At 43.4% G+C, this 15,491-nt stretch overlaps 1 protein-coding gene across 1 annotated transcript in view; it reads right to left on the bottom strand.

Moving 5' to 3' along the window:
* Positions 1–336: 336 nt before the first annotated feature.
* Positions 337–15,491, bottom strand: part of rxfp1 (relaxin family peptide receptor 1) — a 200,509-nt gene continuing 185,354 nt past the window's right edge. Inside the window, exons 17-18 of the mRNA XM_067969164.1 lie at positions 3,290–3,508; positions 337–994 (exon numbers count right to left, since the gene is read on the bottom strand). Coding sequence (XP_067825265.1) covers positions 714–994; positions 3,290–3,508 — 500 coding nt within the window. The 3' untranslated portion in view covers positions 337–713. The remainder of the gene's footprint in view (positions 995–3,289; positions 3,509–15,491) is intronic.

Raw genomic sequence — 15,491 nt, forward strand, 5'->3', positions numbered from 1 at the left:
CCTAATGGGCACTGCAACAGCCTGTCATTCAGAGGCTGGTAGGTGATCATGCAGATTGACCCTACACTGTCCACATGCTGCAGCACTGCAACACTGCAGATGATAACTGCCTTTCCAAAATATATGAGCTTTATACATACACACATGGATTATACTGGCTGAGCAACATCCATAAAAGAATACATAGGGTCACGACTCAAACTGATTAGTGACAGAGCACAGTGAGGCGTCTGTGGTGTTACCATGGTCTCCTCTGCTATGACCTGCAATTAAGACACGTTATATCTGTCTTCATACAAATAGGGAATTTATTTAAATAGTAAAAGATCTATACAAATGCATTAATTCAACGTGCAAAGCCACAGAAACAATTCATTAAAACATGGTTCAAGTCACTTGTTAGTTTTTCTGAGGTAAAAATTGTGTAAACAAGCTGTGTTCATTTTTATATCTAGTATGGAAGATACACCAAATACACAGTAAAGACCTGTCTCAAAAATGCCACAAGGCAAAATATAATTAAAATATAAGCTTGCTCCAAAATAAATAAATAAGATGAAACTTTATTTTTGCTACAATCTTGGCAATGTTTTCAACCAGATCCCCAGGTCTTCAACCAAACTTGATCACTTTGTGATATTACAGTACCCACCTTGTGCTATATTTTTTGATACAAAACTTTCTAAGAGCAATTTATAAGTAAGAGTTCAGCTTCATGGTGATTCACGAAACAGTGAAACTTCTGAAGGATTTTGTAAAAGTTCACTTTTTCCTACTGTTGGTATAGTCTCTTGCAATGGCCACATTTCCAAGAGGATGAATGATGGTGCATAGTTTTTCTGGCTTCCTTTGTTTACGAATCCTTTATTTTTATAGTTGTACCAATACTGTAGTATCATTTCCTTGAAAGGTCGAGTTGTTAGAGTGTAGAGGATTGGGTTCAATGCACTATTAATAGGCAATATGAATATGACCACCCATGAACTTATGGTACCTGATTAGAAAATGCAAAAAAAAATTGAGAATCCATCTAAAAACCCTGGGAAATTACATTCAGTTCAATTAACCCAGGCCCACTGAATTCAATCTTTGTAGGCCTAATGGCATAAATCCATGTCTGCTGTCTTCTTCATTTCATGTAACTGACTGGAACACCTTACTTCCATCACGTGTAAATCAAATATTAGCTATTTAAAAAATATGTACAATGGATTGGCTTTTATCCTTGTTACCGTTACAAGTATGCATTTTCAACAAGATCAAATAATATTTGCATAGCATTCATAGTTTTGTTAATTTCTAAGTTAATAATTTGCATTTTCCATGTTGCAGTGGGCTCTACTTTGCAAATTGATAACCTGAATGTAACATGTGCAGGAGATACACGGAAACGAATTCATTTACACTGACATGTGGAAAATGTGAATTACATATCTTGTAGTTGGTAAGCCATTTAAATCCAACGTATTCCCCCTGTATGCTGTTCTTCCTTCTGATGTGCTCTGTTTGAATGTTTCTCCCTGTTTCTGATCACTCAGTATAAAGTTTGACAAGGAATTCCAAACAAATGATGCTGTTCAGTTATAGCTTTGAAGAAAAAAGTGAACAAATGCAGAAAAAAGTCTGCTAAAAGTAACGTTTGGTGTTTATGTGAGCTATAGTATACAGTTCTGCATAGGGAACTGTATTCTGTTCCTGATCTGGTTACATCAGAACATAACTACAATTCACACAGTTTAATCTTTGTAGGATTCAGTTTAACTCATAGGTTGCAGCTGAAAAATCAATGTTTACAATGAATTTGCAGCTGAGGCACTTCAAAAAATCCAGTACGAACATTATAGATTTATTTACTCCAGGTACATATCAGAATAACAACATTTGCCTTTTAGTGGCTTAGGGCATAGTGGATTAATATGTACTGACACATGATACCAGAGTGGCCCATATTCATGTCAGTAATTGCCCACGAGACTAATTGTTTTTTGTGGGGGGTGATAATTTCACTGAGGGATGGAGTGAAAACTATGAGACATATCACCCTGGGGTGCTTATGAGCTTCTACTAGGAAATGGTTGCAGACAGTCACTGCTAGTGGCTCAGGATCTAGTTATCCACCTACCCTTGTGTCCAGAGAATGATATAGCGGATCTAAAAAAGCATGCAGTAGTTGAAAAGTAAAATTAAGTTTCTTGATCTTTGGGGAAATGTGGGAAGTGAGAGATTACAAGACACTGGTATAAAGAAGCTGATGCAAATCTCATACTGGTTTTAACTGAGGGTACCCATCAAGCATATTAATGTCACGTTGCATGGATGACTCAAGGCATTCCTGGGGAATTATGTTCAGCTCAGTTATTCCAGACCTGAATGAATGCTGATAGATATAAATGTGGCATGTGTTTGCTTGTTTATTTAATGGATTGGATCTTACTCGTATAAACGCTATGTAAGTAGGAGGAACACACACTTCTACTTAGTGGCAATTCATTAAATATAACTGCCTAAACAAACCTACCAAATAATGAGGACATTTTTAAAGCCAATTTTTAATGTAGTATCCAAGTCCTTACTATTACAGAGTCAGAGATGGACAGGTTCGGCAATTATTGTGTCTAATGTCATTAGGTCAGTTCCATTGAAATCTAAGTTTATATGTAGGAACAACTACAGGCTGATATTAAGACTGAAATGATTAGTGTCTTTAACCTAAATTTCTTAGATTTTTTTTAGTGTAGCACTACAGTGGAGATGTTTTATATGTTTAAGGGGGTTCAATCATTTAAATAAACAAGCAGGTAATATTGCCAATGAAATATTGTTAAATGTCTTATTGGGTTTGTATTTAGAATTAGTAATTCCATCTTAGATAAGAAATTGAAAGTATTACAACTCTGTTATAATTAATTAAAATTAATATTTAAAATGATGCTGTTAAAAAAACAACACAATTCAAATATGAGGAAAGAAATGGAATAACGGAATGTTTTGTTGAAGAAAAAAATAATTAGGAAAAGCTGGAGAGATAGCCCGGGTCTACAGTACAAGGCTGAAAGAACAACTTTCTGTATTTGTGGAACTTTTTAACTTCAGAAAAAGGAAGTTAGTGGCATATTCTGCAAGGCGAACATCAGTGCTAAGATTTACTAGTATAATTATCTTCCTCCCCTCTCTTACCAGTATACTTGGTAGTGTACGCCCTCTGCTGGATGACATAAGGTCCAATTCACATTCACAATACTTTAAGAGACATTCTGGATCTTTAAATGGAGAGTATTAGATGACCTACCTGGTATTTCTACTTGAAGTACAGACAGAATTTTTAATATGAAAATAGGAATCCAACAAAGGGCATCTGTGAAGACGATGAAGAAGAAGCGCTTGGCGATGGTCACTTCCTTTTTAATGTGGTTGCTAATATCTGTTGCCATTGTGCCAGTTTGATGAATACTGTAGAACATACTTCCATAGGAAAATACTATCACTATGAAAGCAACAAAGTTTAGACCTGCAAAAACAAAACAAAATTTTAAAAATTTATATATTTTAATAATAAATCACTGACTGACATTTAGGTTGTTTCATAATTGCCTTTTTCCATCTCCAAATGTTTTAATATTCAACATAAGAAATGTTCAGAAAGCCATTGTTTCAAATGTGGTGATAGGAAATATAAACTGCAAAAGCAGAGAAAGGAACAAAGTACTTAGACTCAATGTTTGGGAGGTTTAAGCAGACAAATTATCATGAAATTGAGTAACAATAGGATTTTATCAGAAAGGAATCTGAAGATCAAATCAGTAGAAAAGCAGAAGCTGATGTGCTCACAATTAAAGTGAAATCTTGAATAAAAATATGTAATATTGTTGAAATGATAAAGGTGATATGCTGCAAACAGTAACATGCTTTATGTGTTCATATGATACTATGAGCTGTGAAACACAATTGGGCTCAATTTTAAACGTAAATTGCAGGTGTGTTGGGGCGGGGGGGCTGCGAAAATTGCAGAAATGCAGAGCAGGTTCGGAAGCCGGCTCCAACCCGCCGACTTCTGAGTTTCCCACAGATGCACCTGTGTGCGCGCAGGCATCCCGAATCCGGATGTTTCGCCGGCAATTAAAGCCGGCGGGATGATAGTTAAAGAACCTAATGTACCTCATTGAGGTACTTAAGGCACTTTACTTGTGATATATTAGGTAGTTAGAACGATTTTTAAACTTACCCGGGCGGCTTGCCCACGGCTTCTGATTCACGCCTAGTGAAACCAGCCATGAACCAGGCGTGAAGGGCCGGATCAGGCAAAAAGAAACTAAATAAATTACATAAAAAACCATTGCATGAAGTTAAAACACAAAATAAACCTACCTTTCTACCCTGCTCCAATGTCCGATGTCTCCCTCTCCGATCTCCCCCTCCTCCCCTCCGATGTCCCCCCGATCTTCCCCTCTCCCTCCCGATCTCCCCCTCTTCCTTCCCGATGTCCCCCGATCTTCCCCCTCCCCCCGATCTTCTCTCCTTCCCCCACAATCTTCCACTCTTCCCCCCCCCGATCTTCCACTCTCACCCCCCCCCCCCCCGATCTTCCGATCCAGCGCCGGATGACGTCTCGCTCTCTCTCTTTCTCTTCCCCCCCCACCCCCACACCTCGCGTTGCAGCTCCTGTCGACAGCCAGCCTGTCAATCAGGCCGGCAGCCGGGCGCGAAACCTGGAAAGAACTTTAATCGTCTTCAATTACGTTGCGATCGCATCGGAAACAGTAAGTTTTTTCATTCGGGTTTGCCACGCGAATCTTTACCCCCCCCGCTGTCAACCTGCCACCATTTCAAAGTTGAGCCCAATGAGTGTGCTATTTAAATTGTTTCTTGTCAAAATGTAATCTGATAAATGCAAATGAATTTAATATAAATGAAAGCATATATTCCTCAAAAGTACACACATGTATCTCTGAAGACCAAATTATATCCTATGACCACTGTACAAAGACTCAGTCACACTGCTGTTCATTAGTTAAAAGGTTTAAAATAAGACTAACTGAGCCACATATTAACACTGTGGTCAGCAGCTGCAGAATACAATGTGCAACCAGCAAGCTCTCGGTTATATTGCAGTCTGTAAATTGCACTATACCCATCAAAAGAAAGCTCTGCGCATGCATGCTTAGATGGTAAATTTTTTAAGTTTTGAGAGCTTTGTCAAGAACACTCATTTTCTTTAAACATTAAAAAAGACCCTAAAGTATGCCTATTAAGTGCCTCAGAGGTCCAGTGGACCACTGAGCACTTTTTAAAGTTGGCTTCATACTGTGCTGGAGTTACACTTCACACAGCGCTAAGGCCAAGCAATATGAGATTGTCTTCCCAAGGGGAACCATTTCGATTTAGATCTATAAAATCATATAGGTTTACAGCACAGAAGGAGGCCATTTGTCCCATTGTATCACCCTGCCCTGTTCCCAGAGCCAGGTATCTTCTTATGCTTCAAATATTTATCCGCTTTTTTCCTGAAATGATGTCTCTACCTCAACCACTCCCTGTGGCACAGCATTCCATGCTACAACAGCCCTCCAGTCAAATCAATTTTTCTTAACCTCTCTCTTACTCTCTTAGTGACAATTTTAAATTAATGACCCCCTCATCACTGACTCCCCAACCCGAAGATAGTATTTCTCTATTCACCCAATCAAAACCTATCATAATTTTTAAACCTCTATTAAATCTCCTCTTAGCCTTCACTGCTCCAGTGGAAATAGTTCCAGTATCTTAAGTCTCTCTTCATAATAATAGTTTCCCATCCTTGGCATCATCCTGGTGAATCTACGCCGTACACTTTCTATGGCTTTAATGTCCTTTCTATAATGGGGTACCCGTAACTGCACACAGTACTCAAATTGTGGCCTAACCATTGCCTCGTACAAATTATACATTACCTCTTTACTCTTGTATTCTTTGTCCCTATTTATAAAACCCAAAAATGCTATTGTCATTTTTTATAGCTTTATCTACCTACAATCACACTTTCAGGAAATTATGTATTTGAAGCCCAAAGTATTTATATTGATCCACACTCTTAAACATATTTTCATTGAGTGTATAATCCCGTACCTTGTTTTACCTTCCAAAATGTACTACCTTACACTCTCCACATTAAATTGCATCTACCACCTGCCTGCCCATTCTACTAATCTGCCTATGTTTTCCTGAAGTCTTTTACAGTCCTCCTCATTATTTGCCAATCTCCCTACTTTGGGGTTATTAACATATCGTGCTATTGTGCTCCCTACTCTCAAGTTCAAATCATCTATATATATCAAGAATAAAGCTGGGCCCAGTGCTATCCCTAGGGTTCTAACCCTTCTTAAATCCAAGCAACACCCATTAATTCTAACTCTTTCTTCCCCAGTTGTCAATTAACTTTCCATCTTGAACACATTCTGACATCTTTGCTGTGGATCCACAATAAAAGTAGTAGTATAACTGCATCCTTAAAAAGTCTCTGAGCATATCAAGAGCTGTTAACTGTCTCTGCAGTCAACTATTGCACCAGGCATTCTGAGATAAATTTTTGTCTTCACTGCCTGGGCAGTAACCTGGTGCAATGCATTGCCCACCCTTTATGGAACTTGCCCTATTTTCATTCAATCGATTTCCACAGACATTAAAACACATGGGATACTTGCTGGCTACAGGTATGCCTTCCGTACCTTAGAAGTTAAAAACTGGGATATGGGAAAACAAAAGGTGCCTTCCAAAGTGGACTCAATTTTATCAACTTAATGTAATAGTTTCCTGAACTGGCCCATTACGTGAGACCCCAACTCATTTCCATGCCTTACCAAGCACTTTACCTTAATTTGATCGATTTGAGAAGAAAGGCAGCAGTCTGTGGGAAGTGGTTTTCACTTACATTGCAAATAAAATACTTTAACACATTAAGGGTATCTGAATGTCTTGCATTAAATGGTCCAATGGTGAACCATCTAGTGTAGTGGGGAGAATAGCTGAGACTTTACACAGCATGTTGGTGAGACAACTAGGGATAAACAAATTCTAGATCTGTTTTTTAGCAGTGACCCTAGTGTTCTATCAAACCTCCATGTGGGAAACACCTGGCCAGCTCTGGTCATAATATAAATAGGTTTAATCTTATTGGCCAATCTAAGATTGCAGCCAATCTAACGCTGGTCCCAGATTTTAAGAGGCTGAAGATCTGGCAAAAATTGACTGGGCAACCCCACTAGATAGGAAATCAAGTACTGAGGACAAATGGATTTTTTTTTATTCGTTCATGGGATGTGAGCGTTGCTGGCAAGGCCAGCATTTATTGCCCATCCCTAATTGCCCTTGAGAAGGTGGTGGTGAGCCGCCTTCTTGAACCACTGCAGTCCGTGTGGTGAAGATTCTCCCACAATGCTGTTAGGTAGGGAATTCCAGGATTTTGACCCAGCGACGATGAAGGAAGGCGATATATTTCCAAGTCAGGATGGTGTGTGACTTGGAGGGGAATGTTCAGGTGATGTTGTTCCCATGTGCCTGCTGACCTTGTCCTTCTAGGTGGTAAAGGTCGCAGGTTTGGGAGGTGCTGTCGAAGAAGCCTTGGCGAGTTTCTGCAGTGCATCCTGTAGATGGTACACACTGCAGCCGCGGAGCGCTGGTTGTGAAGGGAGTGAATCTTTAGGGTGGTGGATGGGGTGCGAATCAAGCGGGCTGCTTTGTCCTGGATGGTGTCGAGCTTCTTGAGTGTTGTTGGAGCTGCACTCATCCAGGCAAGTGGAGAGTTTTCCATCACACTCCTGACTTGTGCCTTGTAGATGGTGGAAAGGCTTTGGGGAGTTAGGAGGAGAGTCACTCGCCACAGAATACCCAGCCTCTGACCTGCTCGTGTAGCCACAATATTTATGTGGCTGGTCCAGTTAAGTTTCTGGTCAATGGTGACCCCCCAGGATGTTGACGAAGGGGGATTCGGCGATGGTAATGCTGTTGAATGTCAAGTGGAGGTGGTTAGACACTCTCTTGTTGGAGATGGACATTGCCTGGCACTTGTCTGGCGCGAATGTTACTTGCCACTTATCAGCCCAAGCCTGGATGTTGTTCAGGTCTTGCTGCATGCGGGCACGGACTGCATCATTATCTGAGGGGTTGTGAATGGAGCTGAACACTGTGCAATCATCAACGAACATCCTCATTTCTGACCTTATGATGGAGGGAAGGTCATCGATGAAGCAGCTGAAGATGGTTGGGCCTAAGACACTGCCCTGAGGAACTCCTGCAGCAATGTCCTGGGGCTGAGATGATTGGCCTCCAACAACCACTACCATCTTCCTTTGTGCTGGGTATGACTCCAGCCACTGGAGAGTTTTCCTCCCTGATTCCCATTGATTTCAATTTTACCAGGGCTCCTTGATGCCACACTCGGTCAAATGCTGCCTTGATGTCAAGGGTAGTCACTCTCACCTCACCTCTGGAATCCAGCTCTTTTATCCATGTTTGGACCAAGGTCTGGAGCCAAGTGGTCCTGGCGAAACCCAAACTGAGCATTGGTGAGTAGGTTATTGGTGAGTAAGTGCCGCTTGATAGCACTGTCGACGACACCTTCCATCATTTTGCTGATGATTGAGAGTAGACTGATGGGGCGGTAAATGGCCGGATTGGATTTGTCCTGCTTTTTGTGGACAGGACATACCTGGGCAATTTTCCACATTGTCGGGTCAATGCCAGTGTTATAGCTGTACTGGAACAGCTTGGCTAGAGGCGCAGCTAGTTCTGGAGTTCTATTTAAAACCATTCTCAATCAGAATGAAGCCTTGAATGTCCCAATGGTTAAAAGGGCACATGGCAAAACTAAACTATTATGGTTGACAAGGAATGTGCAGAGGCAAATCAGATTAAAACAGAAGGTATTCTACACAATTAAGGCAGTTAACTCACAAGAGAACAAGGAGAAGTATTGCATGCAATTGAGGAAGACAAAAACAGCTATAAGAGTAGCCAAGAGATCTTTGGAAAAGAAGGTGGTGCATAATTGTGGCAGGAATAGCAAAAGTTTTTACAGCTATGTCAGAAGTGAGAAGACCATTAAGGACCGTGTCAAGCCACTTAAGGATACTGTAGGGCAGATTCATACTGATTCTCAGGTTACGGCAGAGCTGCATCAGTCTATACACCTGTAGGCGATGCTTATGTTTCAGATTCGGGACGGGGGGTGCTCTGAATTGAATAGCATTATTAATATTAAAATAGATAGTAATCTAAGGGCTGGGCCATAAATGCTGGCCTTGCCAGCGACGCCCACATCCCATGAATGAATAAGAAAAAGTAATGACATCTTGGGTAGATTAGGAAAGCTCAAAATTGATAGGGCTCCAGGTCCGGATAATATTCATCCAAGGGTGATTAAAGAGATAGGACAGGTGCTCTGTGAGCCCCTTGCCCATATCTTCAATAGTTCAATAGAGTCAGGGATAGTTCCCTTAGACTGGAAGCTAGCTCATGTAGTTCCTATTTTCAAAAAAGGGGACAAATCAGAGCCAAGGAACTACAGGCCTATCAGCCTGACATCCATTTTTGGGAAGATGCTTGAAGGGATTGTAAGAGATGCCCTTTCTGATCAACGGGAAAGGGAGGGTGCCATTAGAAATTCACAACACGGTTTCCGGAAAAATAGGTTGTGCTGAACAAATTTGATAGGGTGTTTTGAGGAAGTCACTAGGGTAGTGGATGAGGGAAATCCAGTAGACATTGTCTACTTGGACTTTCAGAAAGCCTTCGATAGGGTATCTCACACTAGGTTACTTCACAAGATAGAATCTTGTGGTATCAGTAGAAGTTTGACAAGCTGGATTAGGAATTTGCTCCAATCTCGCAGCCAAAAAGTTGTAGTTAATGGATGTGGTTCAGCTTGGAGACATGTTACTAGTGGTGTCCCCCAGGGATCGGTCCCAGGCCCGATACTGTCTACTGTCTTTATTAATGGCCTGGACAATGGTGTTGGGTATATGGTCAGTAAGTTTGCAGATGACACTAAAATCAGTGCAAGGGTTAAGACAGTAGAGGAGTGCAATCAAATACAAAAAGTTTTAGATGTGCTAGGGGAGTGGGCCACACAATGGCAAATGGCGTTTAATTTAGATAATATAGTTCCATGCATGTTGGTAGGGCCAACACGGAATACATGTAAAATTTGCATGGAACAATACTGAAAGAAGTTGAGAGAGAAAAAGATCTTGGTGTTATTGTGCACAGATCACTAAAGATTCATGACCAATGCAGAGAAACTGTAGCTAAAGCTAACAAGGTATTGGGTTATATTAATAGAACCATTCAGTATAAATCAAAGTACACCATTTTCGTCACTATACAGGTTGTTGATCAGACTGCATCTGGAGTACTGTGCCCAGTTATGGACCCCCACATGGTAGGTGATATAGTGGCCTTAGAAACTTAACTGCACAGAAGAGCTCAAGAACCTTGGTCTATTTACTTTAGAGCAGCATAGACTTAGAGAGGTGACCTGATAGAGGATTATAAAATAATTAAAGGGCTGGATAGCATCCCTATTGGGAGACTTATTCCAGTTTAACAGATTGGGGAGGATCAGGGGACATGAGTTTAAACTATGTAAGAGTAGGAATAGTGTGGGTGTTAGGTGGTTCTTCTTTCCCTGGAGAGCACCGAGCCTCTGGACTATGTTGCCAGCTGGTGTGGTGGGTGCTGACCCACTGCGTGCCTTCAAAAGGGAGCTATACCCATTCTTGACCCATTCTCCTGGACTGGTTTTGATCAAATGAGGGTGTTGGAGAGGAATTTTCCAGAGTATTTTTTCCCTTATTGGCCCTGGGTTTTTTCTCTTTTTTGGCCTCTCCCAGGAGATTACATGGCTCCCAGGGAGGTGGGGGGAAGTGTTCAGTCATGATGCTCCAGCCATCATGAGCGTGGGGTAGGCTTGGTGGACCAGCTGGTCTTTTCCTGCCCATCAATTGCATATGTTTGTATCCGCCAGGCACAGGCATAATGGACCGAATGGCCTCCTTCCGTGCCGTAAAATTCTAGGAGGGTCTTATAGGCGCTACGCGGACACCTAAGTCCCAAAAATGGCGTCCGAGATGCACGCGCACACTTCTGACATGAAGGACGCCATCTTGGTAAAGGGGTTTGTGCGGCGCATCTAACGACCGCTGGCAGCATGTAGAGTAGGGAGATTATGACATGAATCAGTGTGCAATGCTGATTTGAAGCAGCCGGCGTCACTTTGGAACTCCACGCTCCAGCCAACGCCCTGTCTTAACCTCGCACAGCTGAACAGGACTTAAATGGCATGAAGGATTCCCTCACCAGCGCTATTTAAAGGGATCATGCAGGAGTTACAGGTTAGTTGCTGGATTATTTATTCTAGCTGCTGGTGCATTTGTACGTGTTTTTGGAAGTTTCCTATATATTTGGCTAAAGTTGCAATATTCTATGGAGAGTGGGCTGGCTGGTCTTACAGTACTGTTAGCGGCATTTAAAATATTGTGCTGAACAAAGTTGCTTCCAGACATGGGTGGTCTGCTAGGGCTTCCTCCGGGAATTGAACATGACTGGGAGAATGAACAGAGGCCACGCAAAGCAGGGCAAGCTGCCAGAAGAGGAGGAGGAGGAGGAGCAGGGCACTCAGCAGGAGGCCATAATCCAAGGAGGGTCTTCAGGGACCAATTCTCTTACCTCAACTTCAATGATGACCAGATGACTAAAGAGGCCTTGGCTGAGATTTGTCAACTGCTGCAGCCACATCTGCAGCCTCAGAGCAGGGCAAGGACAGCATTGCCTGTGGCTGTCAAGGTAACTATGGCGCTTAATATTTGTGGCTCTGGCTCCTTTCAGGCTGCTGCTCGAGATACAAGCAACATCTCGCAGTTTGCAGTGCACTGCTGTATAAGGGAGGTCACTGAGGCTCTGTACGCACTCAGAAACAGATTCATCTAATTTCCTCTTGCCAGAGACAAGCAGCAGGAGCAAGCATGAGGGTTTGTTCGCATTGCAGGCTTCCCCATGGTGCAGGGTGCCATTGACTGCATTCATATTGCCGTGCATACTCCACATTTGAACTCGGCCATATTTATGAACAGAAAGGGATTCCACTCCCTTAATGAGCAGCTGGGTGTGTGACCACATGCAGCGCATCATGCAGGTCAATGCCCGCTATCCTGGCAGCAGTCATGATTCCATCATCCTGCGACAGTCCTCCTTGCCCCTTATATTTCAACCAGCATGGCGTGTCAATGGCTGGCTACTAGGCGACAAGAGTTATTCCCTCATGAAGTGACTCATGACTCCGTTCTGGAATGCATGACCACACGCACAGCAGGCCTACAATGAGAGCATGCTGCCACACGGAACATCATCGAGCACACCATAGGAGTCCTCAAGCAACGCTTCCGCTGCCTGGACCGCTCTGGAGGAGCCCTGCAGTACTCAGCTGAGTGGATATCAAGATTTATCATTGTATGCTGCATGCTGCACATATGAACATACAAACATACGAATTAAGAGCAGGAGTAGGCCATTCAGCCCCTCGAGCCTGCTTTGCCATTTGACAAGATCATGGCTGATCTGATTGTGACCTCAACCCTATTTTCCCGTCTACTTACTATAACCTTTGACCCCCTTGTTAATCAGGAATCTATCTAACTCCACCTTAAAAATATTCAATGACCCTGCCTCCACCGCTCTCTGGGGAAGGGAGTTCCACAGATTCACAACCCTCTGAGAGAAAAAAATTCTCCTCATCTCCGTCTTAAATGGGAGACCCCTTATTTTTAAACTGTAGCCCGTAGTTCTAGTCTCTCCCACAAGGGGAAAGGTCCTCTCAGCATCTACTCCTTCTAGTCCCCTCAGGATCTTATATGTTTCAATAAGATCACCTCTCATTTTTCTAAACTCCAATGTATACAGGCCCAACTTGTCCAACCTTTCCTCATAAGATAACCACCTCCTCCCAGGAATCAGTTGAGTGAACCTTCTCTGAACCGCCTCAAAAGCAATTATGTCCTTTCTTAAATAAGGAGACCAAAACTGCACACAGTATTCTAGATATGGTGTCACCAATGCCCTGTACAACTGTAGCAAAACATCTCTACTTTTATATTCCATTCCCCTTGCAATAAATGACAACATTCCATTTGCCTTCCTAATTGCTTGCTGTACCTGCATACTAACTTTTTGTGATTCATATATTAGGACACCCAGATCCCTCTGTAACTCAGAGTTCTGCAATCTCCCTCCATTTAAATAATATACTGCTTTTCTATTCCTCCTGTCAAAATGGACAAGTTCACATTTTCCCACATTATATTCCATCTGCCAAATTTTTGCCCACTCACTTAACCTATCTATATCCCTTTGTAAACTTCTTATGTCCTCTTCACAACTTACTTTCCTACCTACCTTTGTGTCATCAGCAAATTTAACAACCATCCATTCGGTCCCTTCATCCAAGTCATTGATATAGATTGTAAATAGTTGAGGCCCAAGCACTGATCCCTGTGGCACTCCACTCGTTACATCTTGCCAACCTGAAAATGACCCATTTATGCCTACTCTCTGTTTCAGATTCCCTACTACTCCCTGTCACCATTATGAGGGAACAGCCCTTGCCACCATCTTCAGGCGAGAGCCTGAGCAACAGGCAGAGGAAGAGGGGGAGGAGGCAAAGGAGGAGGAACTGGAAGGGGAGGAAGCAGAAGTGCAGCAGGAAGTGGAGGAAGAGGCAGAGAGGCTACAAGGTAGACAGGCTCTGTCTGTACGTGATCAGTTGATTAATGAGCGATACCAGTAACCCGAACGATAACTCCCCATTCACCAACAGTACCACACTCTTTACCTTTCCTCTCTCACATGTCCATTAGATCGTCCTCCTTATGATTACACATTGATTCCTCCCTCACCTCATCTCAGAAATAAAAACCACCACCAAATGCAAATTCAAATCCACATTTATAAATTAACACATGAAATTATGCAAACAAAATGAAACTATTCACCCTTGTGAATTCTCTTAGTGCCTGTCGTTTGTGTGCCTTTACCTTTCCTGGTGCTCCTACGAGGTGCTTCCCCAGTGGCTGGAGCATGGGAGGTGGAAGGCTGCTGACCTTCAATTGAGGAGACTGCAGATTGTCTTGGAGGACGACCTCAAGCAGCTTTGGGCCCAGAGGACCCGGCTTCAGACGGCACCATCTCGGCCTGGGCTGCAGCAGTCTGGCCTGGCTGGCTGACAGACATCAGGAAGGGCACTGGCGGAGTGACAGGGGTGGGAGTAGGAATGCTATCATCCTGAGAGAGGACAGCAGGTTCGTCTTCCATGGCACTACTGCCACTCTCCTGGGGCAGCGCCTCAGCAATCCTGGTGATCTGCTGGAGAACAGATTGCTGGACTGCTGTGATGCCCTGGAAGTCCCTTTCAACAGTGGTACCCAGAGCCATGATAGCAGCAATCTGAGCTTGTAAGGCAGCAGTCTGAGCTTCCAAGCCAGCAGTCTGAACTCCAAATGCAGCAGTCAGACCTTTGATGGCAGATGTTTGTGCTGCAATGGAAGCTGTGACATCGGCCATCAGACGAGGTATCATGGTGGGTTCCACAGGATGTGCTGATGGAGGTGACCATCCATTCCACGTGGGAAAGGATGGGCTCCAAGCTCTGTGCAAAGCCCTGTGCCAAGTTGGAGCTGGTCTCTTCTATGCTCCTTGACACTGTGCGCAGACTTTCTGGCAGGCTTTCCAGTGAACCAAACATTTGGTGCTGTACGCCCATCAGCTGCCTTCTGTAGCCTGGCCCATCAAAGTCTTTATCTGACTCCTCAGCAGCAGAACTAATGTGTGACCTCGCCCTCTGGCGAGCTGGCACCTGCGATATCCGTTGCCCCCGCCCTGGCTCCAGCGCACTTGTGCCCGGTGTCTCACCACGTGCAGATCCCTCCTCTATCTTATCTAAACTACGCGCAGTATCCCTATCTGAGCTGGTGGCTGCGAGTGTAAGATCAAGTGATGGAGTGTCTTCATCATTACAGTCATCTTCCTCTGCCTCCTCTGATTGGGCAGGTTCCAGTTCTTGGGTATCTGAAATGACAAAGGGACACGGGTTGAGTTGTGATAAGGGGAGAGGAGAAAGTAAGATGTGCGTGATCACACCATCTGCAGCATATGAGTCATATCAGATTGGGGGATGAGGGAGACGTGGGAAGTGAGAAGGAGGATTAGGTATGCAGAGACCCTCATCATCGATCCCTCCAGCACCGCCAGTAGCCACGGCCTCTGCGATGGCCTTTCCAATGATGGCCATCACTGTTTCCTCTTATGGGGGTGAGGATGTGTAGGCACACCTGTCCTCCTCCAGTTCTTTCTTGCTGCCTCCTGTTATGCGCCACCTTCTCGTGCAAGAAAGAGGGAATTGTGTCAGTGAATGTCCTGCAAGATGTTTGTGTGATGTAGCTGTCATGGTTGAATAGTTGCCAGTGTGTGTG

The sequence above is a fragment of the Heptranchias perlo genome, chromosome 1 (assembly GCF_035084215.1).
Source record: "Heptranchias perlo isolate sHepPer1 chromosome 1, sHepPer1.hap1, whole genome shotgun sequence".
NCBI lineage: Eukaryota > Metazoa > Chordata > Chondrichthyes > Hexanchiformes > Hexanchidae > Heptranchias > Heptranchias perlo.